Source organism: Argentina anserina, chromosome 4 (genome assembly GCF_933775445.1).
Source record: "Argentina anserina chromosome 4, drPotAnse1.1, whole genome shotgun sequence".
Lineage (NCBI taxonomy): Eukaryota > Viridiplantae > Streptophyta > Magnoliopsida > Rosales > Rosaceae > Argentina > Argentina anserina.
This window is the reverse complement of record NC_065875.1, coordinates 1,427,570-1,449,941: the sequence shown is the minus strand read 5'-3', so window position 1 is coordinate 1,449,941 and position 22,372 is coordinate 1,427,570. Positions and strand designations below refer to the sequence as shown.

General features: G+C 37.1%; 3 protein-coding genes across 11 annotated transcripts; 2 read left to right on the top strand and 1 right to left on the bottom strand.

Annotated features, from left to right (window-relative positions):
• Positions 1-541: 541 nt before the first annotated feature.
• LOC126789996 (G-type lectin S-receptor-like serine/threonine-protein kinase CES101) lies at positions 542-3,899 on the top strand. The gene is made up of 7 exons (XM_050516122.1): positions 542-1,889; positions 2,121-2,273; positions 2,361-2,548; positions 2,672-2,882; positions 3,000-3,237; positions 3,358-3,505; positions 3,591-3,899. Exons 1-7 carry the CDS (start codon positions 674-676, stop codon positions 3,897-3,899), a joined length of 2,463 nt encoding a protein of 820 aa, XP_050372079.1. The 5' UTR covers positions 542-673.
• Positions 3,900-4,997: 1,098 nt separating this feature from the next.
• On the top strand, positions 4,998-8,235 carry LOC126790026 (uncharacterized). Of its 9 annotated transcripts, none has more exons than XR_007671644.1 (5): positions 4,998-5,093; positions 5,691-6,089; positions 6,741-6,938; positions 7,413-7,524; positions 7,694-8,235. XR_007671644.1 is itself a non-coding variant. In XM_050516151.1 (4 exons), the coding sequence occupies exons 1-3, from the start codon at positions 5,680-5,682 to the stop codon at positions 6,870-6,872; spliced, it is 435 nt and encodes a 144-aa protein (XP_050372108.1). In that variant the 5' UTR covers positions 5,322-5,679; the 3' UTR covers positions 6,873-6,938; positions 7,694-8,235. The 9 variants fall into 9 exon arrangements, 1 of the variants encoding a protein (XP_050372108.1); XR_007671647.1 differs by having other exon boundaries at positions 5,074-5,093; positions 5,968-6,089; XR_007671646.1 differs by lacking the exon at positions 4,998-5,093 and having other exon boundaries at positions 5,331-5,877; positions 5,968-6,089.
• A 142-nt stretch (positions 8,236-8,377) lies between these two features.
• LOC126789995 (acylamino-acid-releasing enzyme) lies at positions 8,378-16,464 on the bottom strand. Its single transcript, XM_050516120.1, has 18 exons — positions 16,313-16,464; positions 15,166-15,329; positions 14,739-15,048; positions 14,339-14,560; positions 14,016-14,234; positions 13,824-13,898; positions 13,323-13,461; positions 11,943-12,094; positions 11,770-11,852; positions 11,565-11,686; positions 11,384-11,462; positions 11,129-11,306; positions 10,831-10,891; positions 10,523-10,645; positions 9,996-10,193; positions 9,271-9,339; positions 8,943-9,019; positions 8,378-8,827 (listed from the first exon to the last, which is right to left on the bottom strand). The coding sequence occupies exons 1-18, from the start codon at positions 16,462-16,464 to the stop codon at positions 8,764-8,766; spliced, it is 2,487 nt and encodes an 828-aa protein (XP_050372077.1). The 3' UTR covers positions 8,378-8,763.
• Positions 16,465-22,372: the final 5,908 nt, after the last annotated feature.

The window sequence follows — 22,372 nt, the reverse complement described above, 5'->3', positions numbered from 1 at the left end:
TGTAGTCCAGAGGCTACAAATAGCCCTATGTGTTGGAGATGACTTTAATTATACTTATTTTGGAGGTAAATATGTGCTCTTTCATAGGATTCAATTGTGCTAACCACCCAAAGAAATAGCTCTTGTTGTGCTGCTGGGTATGTATCAGATAACATGATTAATATAAGGAATCTGTATCACCGTTTTCCTTTCCAATGGTCCAAAACATGGAAATCTTGTATAAAGCTTGAAGGCATATGAATATGAAACTGGACCGAGATTATGGAGGCAGGATTGGGTGCAGTTAAAGACATCTCAATGTTGTTTAGAAAAAAAAAAGACATTTTAGTGATCTCACATTTTGAAGAATGCTAGGGATAAACTTGGAAATGTAAGGCAAAAACTTGTTATGCTGGGTATATAAGAAATTTGTTGGGTACATAAATAACTGTAAGATCAAGTTGAATATGTCAACAAATTGACGTCAACTTTAACAACTGCGGTGGTTTATTGAGTCATTTCAATAATCGAGATCAAGTCGAATATGGCAACAAATTGATGCCAACAACTGCGGTGTTTTATTGAGCAATAAATAGTTGGCAGGAAAAAAAACTTAAGCAATAATGATTTGTCTACTCTAGTTTGGAAGCCAATAAAAGCCTCTAGTTTGGAAGAGACTTGCTAGTTGTTGTCAATGGCCAAACTAAGAAGCATTGTCTTCCTCTTTATCTCATGTATCTGCATGCATTCCCTTTCTTCTTCTCATGCACAAACACATAATGTTACAGTACTCAAGCAAGACCAACACCTAAGCGACCAGGCTGGTGATTATCTTGTTTCCGAAAACGGTTTGTTCAAATTAGGCTTCTTCAGTCCCGGCAACTCGAGCATTTTCGGTGCTACGAGTAATCGTTACTTGGGAATATGGTACAACAAACTACCAAATGATCCAGATGCAGTGTGGGTAGCCAATCCAGAAACTCCTGTCATGGATACATCAGGTGTTTTTGCTTTGGCTAGTGATGCAACATTGGAGCTCATTCATGGTGGAGGCAATATATCTATCTCTGATCCCAAGAAAACAATTTCTGGTAATGTGACTCTCTCCTTATTAGATACTGGAAATTTGGTCTTGAGAGAAGTAGCTACCAATGGAACAGTTGATAATATTTTATGGGAAAGCTTTGACCATCCAACCAACACATTGTTACCTGGAATGAAATTGGGCATGAATGTTGAGGCTGGAAAGAATTGGACCATTTCTTCCTGGTTCAGCGATCTTATACCTGCACGAGGTGCTTTCAGGCTTGGCATTGATCCTGGTAACACCAACCAACTGATCATCTGGCGGCGAGATGAAGTATACTGGAGCAGTGGGGTCTGGGAAAATGGATCTTTTCAAAATGCTCCTGAAATGACAAGAAGGGTTGATCTATTTGAGTTCAGTTTTGTATCAAACAAGGAAGATAAGTACTTTTCTTATGCTGTCAAAAACAGGTCTACTATTTCAAGGTGGGAACTGAATGGTTGGGGCCAAATCATGCAGTCCATCTTAACCGTCAATGGTACAACTTGGGAAAGCACAGAAGTTAGTCCATGCACATTCGACTTGAATAATCCGGGAGCCCTGTGCATAGAGGAGAAGCCTTCTGAATGCAGGAATGGCTCAGATGGACTTGTACCAGTAAGAGGCTATTTCGATGGAACTGAAATTCTAAGTCATGATAACAACACTAACATGACTATTAGTGATTGCCATGCCACTTGCTGGAGTGATTGCTCCTGTATCGGCTACAAAAGTATTTACTCCAATGGGACTGGGTGTGTGTTTATGAGTGGAACAGCGAAATTTATCCCGAATGATTACTTTGATGCTACTTATGTCCTTAACATATTAAACAATAGCAAAGGTATGGAAATATAGCTACTATGTTTATCTGAGTAATTTACATTTGTCATTCTTCCTTGCTGCACTGATTTAAGCCTACCTATGCGCTTTTAAATTTTATTTCTTATAGACCATAGAAATGTACATACTAATAGATTAAGAAAAACTGGAAATGGAGAGTTCCTGATACGTACCTGAATGATCAGCTCACCCCACTTCATGATGCTGATGCTAAGTTTTTTATTACCTCCAGATGGTTCACCTGCAGAAGGAAGCAAACCAAGCAATGATATAAAGAAAAAATGGTGGTTATGGTGCATCATGAGTGTTATATTTGTCGTGGCATTGGTATCATGTTACTTATGCTACATAAAGAAAAGAAAACCAAGACTCATGAAACAGATTCGTAAGTAGAACTAGAAAATGTTTAAGATCTTCATGCAAGTTTTCTTATAAATTGCATGCAGTTAACTTTTAGATTACGGGAATGCAGGCCAAGAGCAAGGATTAGATGAGTTGAGATCTCAAATTACCAGATTCAGCGGTATATACAAGCTCAAAATAGGTGAAAGAATAGGTCAGAACTTTCGGATGTTCAGCTTTTCAGAAGTATTGGCTGCAACAGAAAACTTCTCAGCTGCCTGCAGGCTAGGACAGGGTGGTTTTGGACCTGTTTACAAGGTATAGTCCTTTCTTCTTCCATTTGGCTAGAAAGGCACATCCAATATATCAAATTATATATGGTTATATACTTATATGAATATCAGCACCTGAAGTTAATATAATATGCAAATGCAAGTGCAGGGGGTACTACCAGATGGGGAACAAGTAGGAGTAAAGAGACTAGCGAGAAGTTCAGGACAAGGACTCGAAGAATTCATGAATGAGATTACACTTATAGCTGAACTTCAACATAGTAATCTTGTTAGGCTATTGGGTTGTTGCATTCAAGGAGAAGAAAAGATTCTGATTTATGAGTTTATGGCGAATAAGAGCTTGGATGCCTTCCTATTTGGTTTGTTTACAATTTCTCTCAAATGAAGGAACTCCCCTTTCATTTATACGTAATTTTCGATCTTGTGTTTCATTATGGTGCTGACCACTAAACATGTTTTGAAATAATTAACTGCAGACTCCGATAGAAGGAAGCAGTTGGACTGGCAAAGACGGGTACACATCATTGAAGGAATTGCACAAGGACTTCTCTATCTTCATAAGCATTCTAGAGTTAGAGTCATACACAGAGATCTGAAAGCTAGTAACATTCTACTTGATGAAAATATGAAACCTAAGATATCAGACTTTGGAATGGCGAGGATTTTCGGACAGAATGAATCAATGGCAAATACAGTTAGAGTTGTAGGAACATAGTAAGTAAACAAAAATCAATTTTCAATCTTAAATATGCTCTGTGATATTACTGATTTACATACACAAACTTTTATGAATATAGCCATGTGTTTTTAAGCATGCCATAATGATTTATGCAGCGGTTACATGTCACCAGAGTATGCCATGAGGGGAATTTTCTCTGAGAAGTCTGATGTTTACAGCTTTGGAGTTCTACTGTTGGAGATTATAAGTGGCAAAAAGAACACTTCTTATCTTTCATCTACCGGTCTCTGCCTTATTGAACTCGTAAGTTATAATGATAAGACTTAGCAGTAAATTTCTATTTGGGCAGAAAAGACTCATCTACTTGCGTCATAAATTAATGTTGCAGGCCTGGGAATTGTGGAAGCAAGGCCATACTCTGGAGATAAAGGACACATCACTTGACTCAGGTTCCGAAGAGGAGGTTTTAAAATTTATTCAAGTAGGTCTCTTATGTGTTCAAGAGTATGCAGAAGATAGAGCTAGCATGTCAGAAGTAATATCAATGCTTACAAGTGATGTCACACATTTGCCGGATCCAAAGCAACCTGCTTACACTATTTCAAGAAGTGGAGCTACGTCAACTACATTACCTGATAGTGGTTGTACTACAGGTTCAGTAAATAATGAAACGATAACTGTGATGGAAGGTAGATAAGCAACATGCTTACTCCTACTAGAGACTGCTGCAACAATAAAAAAGGTGGTCCTTTCATTTGTTGAGTTCTGATTCTATCACTTTGCTAGAACAGTTACAGTAATAGAATGCTTTTGTCAACATTTTGAGCAAACTCAACTACAGATCAGTGCACCAAACTTATGGGTTCTAAGCATCGTTTCTATTATTTTTGAATCAGAGATCAATGTTATTATCATGATAAGAGAGGATAACAGAACGAGGAAAGAAGAGGAACAAGAAATAAATATAAACTTCCTGTTGTAGTCAAACCTGCCAAAAAAGATAAAAGTCATAAAACATAAATGACCAAACACAAGAGCTTAAAACTACAGCAGCCTTCAAATCAAGACTAATAGAGGAGAAGGTAATGTCAAGGTATAGGCTTTGAAATTCAACCAAAACGAGATCCCACAAAGCCGAACCCCAAAACTTTCTCCTACTGGTACTTCTCCCAAACTCGTTTGCAAATTTCTCCATTCGATTCCATTTCCAAGTTTACCCTACTCACAGTCGCAACAATAGACTGGTTATCACCTGCTCCCTATAAAACTGTACCAGAGAAGTTACGTATAGTATAACAATATTTCAAAGCCAAGATGTCATGTGATTCAAGAGAAATGTCCTTTTACCACATACTGAGGTCGTTAAACAGTAAATTGCCAAATTGGAACCACTAATTGCCTGATGAATCAAAACCAATTCACACAATTCCATCAAATTAAATTAACAAATACATATTTATTTCCTATATAAATGAATATATGGTCGGTGTTGTGATCAAAATCCTCGTTGTCTATAACAGTAAAAAAATGGGGAAGAAATGGGGAAACAAATTTGTCAACCACCCTCTATTTGTACATCTTGTATCCATCTTTCTAACTTTATGACATGTGTCCAATTGCTAAATTATTATGTAAATATGAATTGAGAAAAAACCCATGGTATGAGTTTAGAAGAATGGGTATAATGTGGTCAAATAAAAAGTGAGGTTCCGAAGAAAGAGGGAATGTTAGAGCCACTGAGGAGTGCCCAGCAGCTTAAACAAGGGCCACTTATAGTTCGCCACGTATTATTTAATTATTTTCCTTTGGATTAAAACGACTGTTGGAGTCTTACTTGAGTTCTTGCATCTCCTTGTCAGTTTGACTCGTTCTGTCTCTCCAGTCTCTAAACGTAAGCTCTCTCCTTTACTCTCTTCGTCTGCTTTCTATTTATGTGGTTTAGCTGATCGATTTGATTTTTCCTGTTCTGGGTCCTAAGTTTTGGTCTTTGTTCTTCTATTCCTTTTCATTGAAGTAAAATATGAATCTTTTTTCGGACTAATAACAGAAAAAAAAAAAATCTTTGAATTACATGAGCTTTATACATTGTTCAAGTAATGGAGGGTTGTGGGGATCAATGGCTGTGACAGTGTATCTGGATCATTACTCATTAGGTGTATATATGTTGGGCGTAGTTAACTAAACCATTTTGAATTTTACTATGTATTTTAGACTTTTAGTGCCTAAATTCTATCTAAAATGACTGCAATGATGAAACTGTGGGGATGAATTTGCTGTTTGGGAAGTAAAAATGAAGTAAAATGTGACCCAAATTAACCGTCTTGATTTTCTGAAACTGAAAATCTCACAATCTATCAAAATGAATTTGGTACTTTACCAAAATGAAATATCGATGTGCATAGCAAAGAATCTAGTAGTTTCTTCCTGTACCTTCTGCTGATTGTGTTGTAGTGGCTAATCTGATCTCGCTGTAAAAAATGATTTGTAGTAATAGACTCTCAATGATGGATGGTTCTAAAGCTGTACCATTGAAGGAATTGCTTCTAGAAGTAGATGAAACAACTGAGGATGAATATGCCTTGCAGTCTAGAACTCTAGATTACTGCAAAAGTTCACTATTGATTCAAACTTTTCATGGAATCTTCTTTCTTTGGATGGGTAAAATATTATTGCTGGTAACATCAAAACCATATTTTATCTGCTAATTAGGCAGTCAATTTTGTAGAATTTTAATACGATCTCCAATTTTTCTTGGATCTTTGAAGTGTCTAGCAGTCTAGTAGATGTACCACGCATCAAGTATGGTTATCTTGTTGGTAAAGAGATGAAAAGCGCTGCATGGAATTGGTTAGATATACCAAACCCCACAGACGAATGCTCTAAGAAGGTATATCAATTTGCTTTAATGAATGTTATACGATTAATTTCCACATGTCAAGAATATATTACTCAAGTCTATTTGTAACAGGTGAAATAGCCTAACAATAGGTAGTGTGTGCTAGTTTTGTTCCATGTATTATGTATATCAAACAATAGTTGATTTTAATGTCCTTCATCTGCTTCAATCTTTTCAGGTGCTAGAAAACCTTTTGAGGCAATATTTGTGTCTTCAAAAACTAAAAAAAGTGATTCATTTGATCAGTTGATCGTATTCCTTCATGGAGACCCACACAGGGGCGGATTCAGCCCAGGCTTGACTGGGTTGGAGCCCAGATGAGATTTCAGTCTAGAAAAAAAATACAATCCTCTATTAAAAAAAAATTAAACCAATCGATTGTACGAAGTCTCTCTCTCTCAGACGTATTTCTTATGTTCTTCAGTTCTTCCCTCTACTCGACTACTTTTCTTTTAAATCATTGAAGCCCGTGCCCGTCACCACCACGATTCTATTAAAAAAAAGAATTAAACCAATTGAGATTGCATTCTTGCGATTTTCAATAACTTCGAGCTTTTTAACATATGTGCATGTGTTAGATCGAATGCTTTACAAAAGTGACATTACATTGAAATTTGATAAACTTGTACCTGAAATATGTAGGCACCGGAGAAGTTCTTTGCCGCAGCTACAAGGAATCCTGCATGGAACCTGGCATTGATGGTTGGTACAATAGACATCCCTGATTGGTGCCATGTGGAGACCTATGGAAGTGAAGGTAAAAATATCTATTGAGAAGCACCTTCAGCTGAGGATCTGGCTCTTTTCCACAGCAAGTCTCCTATTTCATATATTTTAAAGGTAGGCTAGTTTATCCTTCTTTAACTATATATACTGAGCTGGCTCCGGATTTAAAAGTATTAATAGGACTTATTGCAATAGAAGGTATATTTAGTGAAAGATTTCAAACCAAACAGAATGGATATAGCAGTTGTCACCGAATCACTATGGCTTGGCCATTGCTTAACTGCATGGACATTCATCTTATAAGAAACTACAGAGCTATCGGAAACGGCAAGTAAAATACATGATATCCATGCCAATTGCTTAAGCCTATACCTGCATGATGGGTGAAGAGAGAAAATATATATGGAAGATCTGTCATGCTACTCTAGTAGGTGGAAGTTTCTGACCTATTGCACTTGCATTTAATCAAGAAGCCTAAAGTAAACAACTGATGTCATATGTCTTCAAACCGAATATTTCAGATGATAGATTTACTGAAAGGTTTGCTATATATGTAACCTTTTTTTAAGCTTGATGCTCTCTGTGCAGGCCAAAACACCCACCCTTTGTCTCTTGGGTGCTCAAGATATTCGCCTCCCAGTTTGTAGCGGTTTGCAAGCATGTAGTATAACTAGGTGTTGAACATTCAATCCACTTATAGGTATAGCGACATTAACGTGTGCTTAGATAGTTACTCATACTGTCTGCTTATCAGTAGAAAGTGATTAGGCACCAATTCAAAAACAGCCGGCATCTATGAATCTCAAACTTTGCTTAACGATTACTCGTATATAAAGAAAAATTAAATTTGAATTCTTAATTATTTGCAGTATGCTCGGGCATTAAAGGAAAAAGGAGCTGCTGTGAAAGTCATTGTGTTCCCAAATGACAACCATCCAATTGACAGGTAGATGCATGATTCCAATATGGCTTTTTCTTTCTGTTCACTAGTAAATCTTACATGCAAGCTTGGATTTCAATCTCATTGGAATTCCTGTCTGCAGGCCTCAATCTGACTTTGAGAGCTTTCTAAATATTGGTGTGTGGTTAAAGAGGTATTTGCTGTAAATGAACAGGAGTTTGGGAGCAAATGCTGATTTAAGAGCTTGTTGAGCTTGTTAAACTGTCAACGCGCTTCTTCCAAGATGGCGAGGAGGGTCTCCTCGTAATCATATATCTCACCTTTTCTCCACTCCCTCACACTAGTTCTCTTCTATCTACGGAAGCTTTACTGACACCATGACACTAGAAAAGACCGCTGAATGCGTCTTGTATTCAAATTGAAGACGCCAATTTCCCGGCAGATATTTGAATCCAAAGAATATAAACCCTGGATATTGTTTGTTGCAAAATTAATGCAATTCCCTTCCCACATCTTTGCTTTGGATATCACTTTGCCAAAAGGATAATGATTCACTGTCGGACAAAAACAACACCTCGTCTTCCAAACTTCGTACCACTTGAAATACATCAAAGGAAGCAAGAATTTGAACAGTGTAAAGACAAATGTATTGAGAAAATATCCAATTTACCATCAAGCCAGCTCCCTACATATTACTAGGCAGTAGATTAGTAATATCAATTTAGTGAATTTACCATCAAGGCTTCTTTTTTTTTCTGAATAGAAGAAGAATTTGGTTTATCCCTCAAAATGATTACAAGTAAATTTTATTTCTTCAATGATGGATCCTCAAATTTAAGTAACCGCTTGCATCTCATGTTGAGTGTTTTTGGTTTTAGATTGAGAAATTCTGAAATTGTCTTCATTCAAAAAAATAGAAAAAAAAATAGCAAATGCATGTCAGAAATATCCATGTTACCGAATCACCATCATCATACGCAGCCGTTATGAAGGATCTTGCCCAGTGAAGAAACATCAAGATTCCAAGGTTCTGCTTTTCTAGAACAAATACTTCTTAAACCAGACACCTATGTTAAGAAAGCTCTCAAAGTCGGATTGAGGCCTGCAAACAAGAATTGAAAGAAATTTAATCCAAGCAGACTTGTATATTTGCAGCAGTATCAAATAACAACTAAAATGCACAAGAGTGACAATACACATTTGGATCATGTGTTTACCTGTCAATTGGATGGATATCATTAGGGAACATAATGACTTTGACAGCAACTCCTGTATCCTTCATTGCACGAGCGTACTGGAAAAGATAAACATCCAGATCACATCTCATATCTCATCCTTACAGTTTACTGAGTTTAGTCATCCATGCATCAAAATTTCCACCCAGAAGGCAGCAAAGAAAATTACTTGTATGTAGATTGAAAAAGGGTGTCATAGATGTTAACTGTTCTGAATTTTTGCTTCGACCGTTTTATTATCCCACTTGCTACTGTTGTCAAACCATTAAGGAAGATTAAACTTTTTAATGTCTAGTTGAGTATAGCTTACTTGCAATCCAGTGGAAATCGGAACACGAAGATCCTGAGCACCCAAAAGAAAAAGGGTGGGTGTTTTGACCTGCACAGGGAGCATCAAATTTTGAAGAGTTAGAAATAGCAAGCTCCACAAAAGATGATATCGTCTTCAAGTATCACTTTCCTAAGACGATGGAAATCAGCTTTATATTCGAGTCATTGGAATCTGTCAGGATCTTCTATCCAGAGAGGAGCATGTGAACCTCGGTAAGAGTTCGGGAAACATACTATCTTAACAGTCATTATTGATTCACTTGATTTAGACACCCTCAAGGGGATCAAACCCTTGAGTCAATGCATAAAACACAAAACATTTACCACTACATTGAAAATGGCCACTTCGATAAACTTTTGGGCTACTTCAGGATTAGAGGGAAAATGTACTTTCTCTATATTTTAGTAAAAAAATTAACAATTAGCAGCTTTGGCTTCACATTATACAATCCCGATACACAGCTTGCTTAAGAAAGTGGAATGTATATCATGTTACTCCATATTCAAATGTCTTTGAAATTCCTCATAATCTGAAAGTTCAGTCAACCAATTATAAACAAAAAAAGTAATGAAAGGGCAACTGTTCTTAAACTCTGTACAGTTCTAACTCAAGATTTTCCTTCCATTCCAATATTGTTGTATCAATGCTTCAAAGTCCTGAGTCAATTACCTAAAATAGTAAAAGAAGCTTAAACAAGCATATACCTTTGAAATATGTGAAATAGGAGACTTGCTGTGAAAAAGAGCCAGATCCTCAGCTGAAGGTGCTTCTGAATAGATATTTTTACCCTCACTTCCATAGGTCTCCACATAGCACCAATCAGGGATGTCTGTTGTACCAACCATCAATGCAAGATTACAGACAGGATTCCTTGCACAAGCTGCAGCAAACTTCTCAGGTGCCTGCACCATTTCAGACACAAGATATTAACATTCTATGCAATTCACCTGCTTAGGACAAATAAAAAGAGTGAAGAAGACCAAAGGTTCAATACTGTAATAAGCAGCTGTCCATATACAACAATCCAACAAGAGATATTAGATTTCAGAAGATAAAACCACAAACTAGTGGCATGCATGACTAATTACCCAAAAAGAAAACTACAGTACACTGACTTGAAAATCCATGATGACAACTACCCTCATTATGTTCATGAACATCATTCAACTTTCTTTACGTTCTGACAACTGCAGACATGCTTATGTACTCATACTTTCTGCAAACTACACACCTGGCCAATCAAGTGAGTCGTTAGAAAGCCACCATGAGAACCACCGAGAACTGCAATTTTTGATGGACTAGCAAGCCCCAAGGCAATGACATGATCTGTAGCCACCAGTACATCACTAACATCCTGCAGAGATGAAACTATGAGATTAGGACCTTTAAGTGACACCCATTGTGTAAAATCAATGAAATGGCAGGAGAATAAAACTCTACATGATCACAACTGTGGTAAAGCAGAGGTACCCTAAGCCAACATGCAGGTAGAATTGCAAAAATGTATGACTAATTTTTCTCAAATGAAAGGGTAAGCACCTGGGAGCCAACTTTCCCCGGAAGAGATTGAAGTGCTTCCTCACCAAATCCCAGTGAACCTCTATAATGAATGAACATCATAAATCGTAAAAAATCAGAAAAATGAGAGCTGGTGCCTCAAAGAGAATCTTCTTCAGCTATAGGAACTACTTTGATGTAATTTTTTTTTCCTTCCTAAGATTATAGAGTATCAGATTCAAAACTACGAGCAATTTCATTGAATATCGAATACATTTAGCAGTAATTTGGTATCCACACTATGATAAGATAATATGAGAAGGGAGAATCGAAGCTTTACCTATAATTTACAAGAAACAAGTTGAACCCAATAGAAGCGAGAAACGCCAAGTTCTTTGAAAAGCTTGTCAAATAGACAGAATGCGGGCCACCGTGAAGGACAACGATTAAGGGATTTAATGAATCACTTCTTTTAGCTTTGGAAGAGACAAAGATAGCCTCAAAAGGTTTTTTAGCACCTGAAAGTTTTTAAACATATACAGGATATCAACATCAATAATTTCTAACAGACGAGAAAGAAATTGGTATGTAATACCTTTCGTTAGGCCATCTGAAACATCCTTGACAGGAATCTTCATTATACTGAATTCTAGAGATGAGAGAGAAGATTGAACCTGTAGAAATAGAAAATTGAGTAAAATTATAGTAAAGCTCTGGAGATAATCTTGATTTGCAGATATAGCATAGAAATTAATTAGAAAAGCAAGTTGATGTACCTTTTCTGAGCATTGATTTGTGGGGCTTGGTACATCTAACCAACTCCATGCAGTACTTTTACTTTCTTTATCATCAAGAAGACCATATTTGATGTGAGGCACATGCACAGGACTGCTAGACACTTCAAGGATCAAACACGAAGTGGAGATTTTATTAAACATCTTTACTGTGTGGCTATCAGTAAAAATTAGGATTTGATGTTACCAGCAACAATATTGTCCCCATCCAGTGAAAGAACATTCCATGAAAAGTTTGAATCAGTAGGGCTGATGCGTGATACCTCTCCGCTGTAATTTCATAATATGTCATGGTTAATTACATAAAAAAGGGAAAGAAGGTCTGTGTATGCAAATGAGCTATAAGAACAATCATTATACCTCAACACATTCACAGAAAGTATCACTTGAGAGCTGCCCCAGAAGGAAGATATAATCATCGTGCATCCGTCAGAAAGCCATGGGTTTGTGAGGAAACTTGAACAGTAAAGCCCAGGGAAGCAACCATCATCCGCACACATTACGACATGAACCTTTAAGGGAAGTGTGTTAAGATTTACATGTAAAACGGAAGGAGACGAAGAGAAGCAGAGATGTTAAAACTCAAACAAAATGTTAAGTATCTACAATAACTATGTTGTGTGATATTAACTGCATGAAATTAAAACCTTTGGTTGAAGATATGCATAATGACATTGGTTTTTAAACGCATTCAATTTTAAGCATCAATATGGAGGTTACCCATGCATTGAAAACATCAAACCCCAGGTTTTAGTAAGCATACCATTAGTATAAGTAATCAACACAAAATACCATTAGTATATAGTAGTCAGTGGCACCACACAATGTTCTTAACCAGCATACCACTGGAAAGTACCAAACTTATTTAGTAACATACAGTGGCATAGGTAGACAAAAAAAATTGATGATAAAGTATGAGGTTGGTCCTTTAGAACAACAGAGTTGCTGTTGGAGTGGTTCCCAGCTTATTATTGGCAAATGATCACCAATTGCATACCACCGTGATTTTGGGCTAAACGGCAGTGTTAGGCGGCTGGCCGATTTTTGCCCGCCTAGGCGGCTAGGCTTTTTTTTTTTTTTTTTAGTTTTGGATTTTGAGTTTGATTCGGATACAAAAGTACTTGAATGATCTGGAGAAGAAGAATTTGATGAACTCCGAGGGATTATGCTTGCAAAAATGCATTCTCGTTGTTTGAATTGTTTTTCTTATTTTCCAAAGGGTTGATGAATTGTGTTTCTTATTATTGATTTTCCTAAGTTCATTGTTGTTGAATTGTATTTCTTTTTTTCCTAAGAAGCTAAGATCATTAGATCAATATTGTTGAACATTTATAAGGATTAAGGATTAAGAACATATGTATTTTCAGTATTCTAGACACTATATATTTTGTTTACATTAATTTCATGCATTATATTCTTATTTTAATTGTATTTATATAATTATTTGATATTAAAAATTTAAAATATATACAAAAACACAAATCCGATTAATCCTCGATTAATCCTCTGGGCGCTGGTTTTTAGCTGTCCGCCCGATTAACGCCTAGCGTTTTTTAGAACCTTGCTACAGATTGCCATTTTGGCATTCAGAATTTTCACTTCAGATTCTGAAACATGAACTTTCGTCATGAATTCCATGGAAAACAAATTAAGCCAAGCATTGTACAAATGTGCATGGTTTAAATCAGCCCAAAAGATAAACTGAACTGAAATCAAACGGATAAAAGATGAAGAACAAACCACATCAACAACTTCCACAGATGAGCATGGTACTCCATCCTCTGGCCAATCAATTTTGTGAAGAGAATCTGTTGCAGAATGTGCCCCAGAATCCACAGAACTTCTTGCCGATAAAAACAAAAGTAATTTTCCATCCGGGCTGGAAAATTACATTGATCATATTTCAGTTACAATCAGCCATCAAGTATATAATGGTTCACAATCAGCCATCAGTAGATAACAATTGAAACAACCAGAAACCATATATATTCTGCTTTTTAATGAACTCACATTTATCTGAATATACCAATTTCAGTAATATGATTGAAGAAAGCAAGACATGTATGAAAAATACATTTCAAGTTGAATCTAAGCTAGCATTTCAAGGTGAACACTTAAAAAAATTGCATTCCAGCAGACAGATGCTTATATAACCCAATCTTCAAACCTAAGAACTGCGTGAGATACTACAAACAGGATTTTGATAAAGACAAAATCAAGTATCCGAGGAAGAACAGGTACCTGAAGCGTGGAAAGAAAGCACTACTAATGCTTTGGGTTAGATTTACAACAGAACAATCTTCAGTAGAGCTATCTCTGAAACAATCAAAGAATTCATGAATGTACATTAGATGTCTATGGATTGGAAATCTTAAAATTTAAATGCATAAAGGCCCAAAAAAAATTGACATTAGCATTCAGAAAGCAACTCACTTGATTGCTGGCTCATCAGCTCCTGGTTCAAAAAGTGGTGCCCTAACCACATACAGTGCACAGGGCCTGTTATAACAATACTTTATACCAAGCTTTCTGGAATCTGCTGACCACCCAACAAAAACCAAATATTGATGGGATCCACTAGTTGGTGGGGCCCAAACAACTTGGCCAACACTCAAACGCTTTTCAATTCCCTTCACAGCTCGTGTCTCTCCACTGCATAGGATAGGAAAATTCAAAATGAGATTGCCATCTAAAGAAATAATCTATATACTTTCAAATACTGGTAATCAAAGAAATGAAACCAAAAATTACCAGACCTGTTAACATTTATGACAAAAAGTACAGGCTGCCTTTTGCCAGCATAGGTTTCCCCCCAATCCTCCTCCCACTCCCCTTGGCCTTTCCAGTTGCTAGATTCCTTATCACTAGAATTACCTTTCTTGTAGCCCTGAAATGTAAATGTCGGCTTCGAGGGAGATGGTTCCTCAGCAACATAAGCGATACGAGTTTCATCAGAGTTCCACGAAATCCCCTGAAACCTGTACCATTGAGTGACAAACTCTATCAAATCTCAAGACATCTAGACAAATATAGAAGGACTAATGCTCAGAAGTGAGGTAAAAACTCTATAGCTAATCACTAGAGACACTGTCTAATACACAAGGTTGTCAAATATCATATAAAGTATTCAATAAAAAAAGCTACAAGATCGATTACCAGCCATCAGCATATACTGGGCCATGAACGGTTTGGGGGATATGGAATTCCTTTTCTACTTGAGCTGGACCCCAAATTTCGAATTGACAGGGAGAGTCCTTTTCAGGGTTACGAACTACTAGAAGCTTTGCTCCTGACGGTGATGGAACAATTAGCGAGACTCCCGTCATCTCCATAGGAAATAGGCCCCATTGGAAGTTTATCGAGTTGCTACTTTCTTTTGAGATATGAGATGATAGAATAAACTTCCTCATCTTGTTTGCCATAAGATTTGGCTGACTAAATGAAAACATTGCCTGGGAGCCATTTCCTGTACATTGATCATGATTAGAAATGGGAACTGGGCTTCATATTGGAGAGGAGAAACATGTAAATGCAAATAAATATATCAAAATATACTTAATGTTAAAAAAATGTGATGTCATACCACTGCCAGGTTTAATCCATGCCTTGTCAATGCTGGATATACTAGTGAATTCCTGAAGCAACCTAGACTGCAAAGCATAATCTTCCTCAGTTGTTTCATCTATTCCAAGAGGCATCTCCTTCAATGCACTAGCTTTAGAACCATCCATGGTTGATAATCTTTTACTACAGATATATTCGCAAGAATATCAATCAGTTACTAACAATAAACAGAAATGGGAATATGTCTCTCAACCAGCGCTAACACTGATATAATGGTAGTATATGACTTGAATGGTCACAAAATTTAGTGCATAGCAAAACCATAATCACCACGAAAACATTTATATACATGCCAAGGGATTACAGTTGCAAACAAAAAAATTCTTCTCTGTTTGCCTTTCGTTGACATAAATGAAAGATTAGCGTGCCCATTCTTTCTTCCTCATAATATCATACTTTTTTATTACATGTAAAGCCAAATTATTTGTAACTGCTAACTCCCGACAAACAATCAACAATAATTAGGAAGCCAAGGGCTCACATGGTTATGAAAGAACCTATTACAAAGAAAAGTAAAGAACTTTGCACATGTATCATTCTCATTCCTTCTAATTCATCAGCAATCGAACTCTAGTTAACTTGGCATCTACTAAATTCGCGTTTAACACTACACAGAAATCCAACATTTTCCAGCTTCAGAAAATCTTCAAGTCAAGTTATGGGTCAGTGGGGTCACAAATCTTACTCCCTCTTAATCTAATCACATTGAAACAGAATTTACACACATCCTCCTGATTCCACCCAATGTGATTTCAGTGCTACTCAGTCACCAACAATCTCACACCAGGTCAAATTTAGTACCATCCAGTTATGCCCAACACCTGATCATCATTTGTAGAACTATGTATCGAAAATCCAATCCCAAACACACCATGCACTGATCCAAAGACAGAATGTTGAACAGGGTAACGACAAAGCAACTAAACCATCCATTTTGAAAGGAACAAGTAACTCAAAGATCTGAACTTTCAATCATACAAAACGAAATGATCAAAACCCACAAAACAGGAGAATCAAAACACAAGGAAAACATCAACACCCAGGAAAGATATATATAGATAGAGTGAATATATATATAAGATAGAGAAAGGTTAGAGAGAGCTTACGTAGAGAGAACAAGAGAGCGAGAGAGTAAGGGAGTGGAGAAAAGGTGAGATATAATAGGAGGAGAGGAAGGAGGGTATCTTGGAAGAAGAAGGGCGTTGACGCAACAACTCAATGTGGCATTGGCTTTGCTTAACACCACTACACTCCCCATTGTTGTTGACTTAATGTGGCATTGGCTAAGGTAATGATTGGGCTCTTATTGATGGGGCTGTTTTGGGTATTTCCTATAAAAAAGTAGGGGTTTTTTGGGTAGAGGAATATGAATTCGTTGGTTTTTGATTGGTCTGTCGTATTATCCAGGGCAGACGTAAGCTATCAATTCGTTGGTTTTATATAAATATTGTATATAAAATTTACTAGTAAATTGAAAGTAAAAACCTATGTTTGAAACTTTGAATCATGTATGTCAATTGGATGGTTGTCATTTGGGAACACAATGACTTTGGCAGCAACTCCATTATTTTTTAATGCCCGAGCATACTGCAGAAAATCAATAGTTTCACATTACTTCAGAAAAGAGTAATCATTATGCAAAGTTTCCACACTAATAGTTCTCCGCACAAGCTCCACTGGTTAGTACTCCCCCAACCTGAAACTCAAGCTTTGACTTGCAGTGATACCTCCTTAAGCTTTTACGACCTCCGTGATGGTAAACTTGTCAAGTTAGGGCTGCCTGAACCTGTTCACGGAGCGTGGTTTTCGAGGGGCTTCGAAAGGTTAATCCACTACGCCAATATGACTCTTGGGTGACGAGCACCGACGAGAAAGACTAAAATTCGTCGCCCCAAAGAGTTTAAACGACGGAGAAACATGTTCGTCTCTTAATTAAGAACTTCCGTCACCCAAAACAGGCCGGAGTGACGAAACAAGGAAGTCGTCGCCCAAGCTACGACATTGAAGTGACCACTTGTTATGTCGTCACTTAAACAATCTGAAGCGACGAACCTTGCTTCCTTCCGTCACTTAAATATTCTCTTAGGCGACAAACTTTATTTTATTTTGTCTCTTAAATGTTACCAAAGAACACTATTTCCTCCAGGCGCTATTTGGAGCAGACCACCGTTGCCGAAACTGACCGTTATATGTGACATGTACGTAGAATAAGGGAGACAATTAAAACTTGGGCCTAAATGGGTGTCGTTAGGTCATCCAATTGTTGAGAAAACCGAAAATACCACTAATATGCCATATGGATGGATCCCACCTCGAGGGTCTTTCAAGGGGCGGGGTTGCCATATTCCTGACTCCGTGGTGATTCCCTTCTACCGTCTTCTATTCATCGCAAATGAAGATTTCCGGAAGACGGTGGTCAAAAGGTATTTGTGTGGTCAAAGTACAATTTTTTCGGTTTTCTCGACAATTGGACATTCAAACAACGTTTGCTTCATCTCTAGTCGTGTAAATATAATATACGTACATTTGATACCCAACGGTCAGTTAGTCCGAAGGGATTACTTTGCTAATTGAAAACCAAAGTATCCCTATATGTTGCTTAACCTTTGTTCTAGATTAGCAAAGAAGTTGCTATTTGTTGAAGGCGCTATTTGGAACGAACCACTATTGTTGAAATTGACCATTATATGTGACATGTACATTGAATAAGGGGGACCATTAAAATTTGGACTCAAATGGGTGTCATTTCGTCATCTGATCGTTGAGAAAACTAATAATAACACTAATTTGTCATATGGATGGACCTCACTTCGGGGTGCTTTCAGGTGGCAAGGTTGTCGTATTCCCAACCCCGTGGTCATTCCGTTCTACTGCCTATTATTTGTCGCAAAGGAAGGTTTTTGAAGGCGGCGGTTAAAGGATATTTGTGTGGTCTAAGTGCAGTTTTTTTTTTATTTTCTCGACGATCGAATGACAAACTTTATTGGTTATATTTTTTTTTCTAAAGTCTTATAAACTGACATAGATAATATATTAACTTTTGGTTTTTGATGATTACATGTAATATATTTATGATGGTTTTTTCTTTAAATTATATATAAGTAATTTCATGCCTAGCAACGAAAAACGGATAGGTGGTCGCCTAAGTTCAAAACTTTTTGAAATTTCAACCTAGCGCCAAAAATTTTGGGAAACTTTCAAACCTTCCGCCCATTTTTCGGAAACTTTTGTCGAAAATTTTCATTTCTTTTTTCATTTAAACTCACACTTCATCTTCTCAGATCTCATTTTTGATTCTCTTCTCTTATTTCTCTTTGCAAAATTCTTGTCCGCCCCTCCCCCCCTTCTCCCAACCATTTAAATATGGGTTTCTAACTTTCTATTGCTACTGTCATGGTCCAGGACAAATGGGTTTATATCAATCTGGTAATTACTCAATCCTCTCTTCATAGAATCCTTATTTCTCTATTTTAAACTTGATTAACATCCTTTCTCTTTTCAGGCTTTTTTGCTCTACCGTAATTTCATCGCCGACGACATCACCGGCGACTATTCAGCTTGCATGTGGTAAGCCCAACCTCCTCTCTTTAATTCCAGTTTGATTATACCCTTTATTTCATAGATTGAGATTAATTTCTATTTTTTTCTTCCTGCAAGTTCCGCCGCCACGTTCTCCAGTGTCACTTTCAGACCTTTATCTTGATCTCCTTCGTCTTGCTCTAGTAAGAAGAGGCTAGCTAGTGGTGGTTTTGGCGGTGGTGGTAGCGCTCATGGTTGGAGTTCGGTGATGACCGTGGTTCTGGGTTGAACTCAGTAGTGACGCTGGAGGTGCATGAGGGCCACAAACTAAAACGAAACTAAATGGAAAATGAACATAAATTAAAGACCTGAAAATAAATTCATCAAGTAAACATCTAAATGATGGAGAAGAACATGCTCATCACTTCAATTTCAAATTAAGTGACGAGTTTATTAAAGTAAAGGTTCGTCGCATTATATTCTACCGACGAAGAGTTGTTGCCTAAACGTGGCAAATGTTTTGTCACCTTAAAATTTGGGGCCATGAAATGTCATCGCCTAAGGTAGATATGTTCGTCAAGAGAACTCTAATGTGACGAACAATGATGTCGTCGCCTCTGTCTGGTTAACGCGACGAACTTTGGTCTTGTCTTCGCTTCAGACCTGGGGGGACGGACTTTAGGCGACGACCTTTAAGCGACGGACAGTTCGTCGCTTTAAGCTCCTAGTGACGGTATATCAACTTTATGTGACACGAAGTTTCCGTCACTTAAACGTATTATGGGCGTAGTGATCAAGGAAAACTAAAAAGACTCTGCTGTGTTTCTAGTCAATCCAATATCAGGAGTTCATCACCAACTTCCGTCTCTGAGAACAATTCCATCTTTCCATGCAGGAGTACGTAGAAACAATAACATGGAGACGATATGGTGCCTTTACTTTCTACGGCCGCCTTGTGTTATCAACCACAGACATTAATTCAAAAGAGTGTTTTGTACGTAGCAGCTAATCTTGGGGTTCTTGGCCGTCTTTCTACTAGAATACTAGCTTTGTGCACTTGGAGACAAATAATGGAGCATCTTTCGCGTAACAGATGCAAATGAGGGTGTGCGTGACGTGCTGTAACTGCTGTTATCTTGTGGCAACTCCTCAGAAGTTGAACATTGGAGATCAGTCCGTAGAATTGAAGTTAGATTACTCGACATCAATATTAACCATGTAAGCATCGTTAGTAGTATAAAACAAGAGGGTATCGTTCACAAACCGGAGATCCAACCAAGGCAAAGAATCACAAACATTTAACAACGAACTCATAAGAGTTTAAAAGATTTGAGATATGTTTCGGATCAAACAGAAAATAAACCTAAACTAATATATACATGTGATGAACCAACCAACACACAAACATCACCAAACAAAACGTCACAAGTAGCTTCAAAATCATATAATCTCATCATATGCAAACACCGAGCCTTAGCGGACAAGTATTGAATGAACAAACAACAACATAATGCCGAACTAGGTTACTTAGCGCATCCTTAACGTGAAACATGTCTTCGTAATCCTATCTTAGCTCTTAGAAATTATAAGGTAACATATCATTCTCAATCTTACCACTTCATTGATTCATCTCTTATCTAATTACTTAGTGCATCTTAGATAACAAACGGATCATTGTTAATTCCTAGTGATTACAAATAAGTCAAGCATGTCACTTACTTTAACAAGTTAAAAAAAACACTTAAGAATCCTATATGCAAAACTAACTTAGCGCCTTGAATCACAAACGCACAAGAAATATAATCATTAAATCATTGAATTATAAACTCACGACATCTACATAGAAATCATAGAAAACAAAATCAGAACTACTTTATAACATCTTGCAAAATTGTAAACTACATAAGAGTATTCCACAAATTCGGAACTAGCCAAGAACATAAACACAACATCACACAAAGAATCCAAACCGAAAACATAATTGAAGAAGTAACGAGTTACACTTTGTAAATCTCTTTAGCGGTATCAAAACAAGGCAGCACGGCTTCAACTTGAATGACACTCCTAGGCATAGCACTTTGGATCGAATGGAATGAAAGGAAGATGGTGTTTACGGCTTGAATGGCTTTGAGGATGATGAGTAGTGTTTAAGGCAGAGATTTGACTAGTCTTATGAGCAAGGTAGATGATTATTTTCTGTGTAAATGAGGTGCTATATATAGAGGAAAAACCCTAAGGAGGCCGGCCACAAAGTCCACAAAGTTGAAACCAAATTGGTTTAGGTTTCCTAGATTTTCTCAATTCGGCAGAGCTGACCTTTGTGTTTTGTTGTCGCTATAACTCTCGCTAGAAAATAGCTATTGAGGTGATTCCAATTGCATTGGAAAATAGACTTTTGTAGCTTTTCATCCATATATCATAAGTTATCTGAATTATCGTGAGTTGTCCAGGGGAGTTCGTCAAAGAAGGATGACGTGCACTGGAAGAATTCTGATTCTGATAAGGATTGGACATTAATTGCATATCTTCTTCCTCCTTTAATGCTTATTAGTTTTGCACGAATTTCCTCCTTTGAATTATGGAGGCAGCAAGAATCTTATTGGTTACAACCTTGTTTGATTTTTCTTCCTTCATTTGTTGCAGCATTCTTTGATTTTCTTACCTCTTTTCATTTATTTTCTGCATAACTTCGTTGATTTTCTTACCTCTTCTCATTTATTTGTTGCAGCCTTCTTTAACTTTCTTTGGTGTAAGAATTTATGGTGATTTTGATATAGATTCGTGCCTCTATATATAGGAGAAACAATGCTCTAACTTTCCCTCACAACATTTGGATCAAAAGCAAATCAATGGTTATAATATTTCTATCGAGCCCACTGGACCTCCGAGTAATGATTCGGTCATATCTCCCTATAGAAATACGATATTGATTCGATTCCAAATCTTATAGAAAATAGACATGTAGATCTTTCCATCCATATAAGGAACGTATTCTAATTCGATTTAAGTTGTCCAGGGGAGCCCGTCAAAGTTGGACTATGAATCCTAACAGCTTTCTAATTCTTGCATGGATTAGGCTTCTAAGTGCATATCTTATTCTCCTTAATAATTCTGATTTATATGAATGAAAATATCTTCATATACACCTTGAAAACCCATCTCCAACTTGGTTTTGAAATCGTATAAAAAAAACTTGGTTTTGAAATCCAACTCCCAATAGGAAACCATCAATGTTGCACGGCCTCTCCTTATCCTTCTAGGAAACTGATTTTCAGTCTCTCTTTCCTTGCGCAACTAGGATTGCTTTCCTTCTCCAACATGGATTTGTCTTTCCTAATAAAAATAAGTACGTTAGAAACAAAGAAATAGGAAATGATGAATCCTACTCGAACAAGGAATCATATCTCAACAAGGATTCTTAACACTTAGCACGATTTCATCATCAATTCACTCATAATCGATATAAGCTCCACCTAGACACTTATTCATACAAAAAACGAAACTAAAACATACTAAATAAGAGGTAACATAGAGTAAGAATAGGGCATAAACACATTAAGAACATCACATTTTGTGCTCCTATCAGAGAGAGAGAGTGAGAGAGATGAACCAAATCGTGTTTTCTCTCCATCTAATGCGTCTTCAAG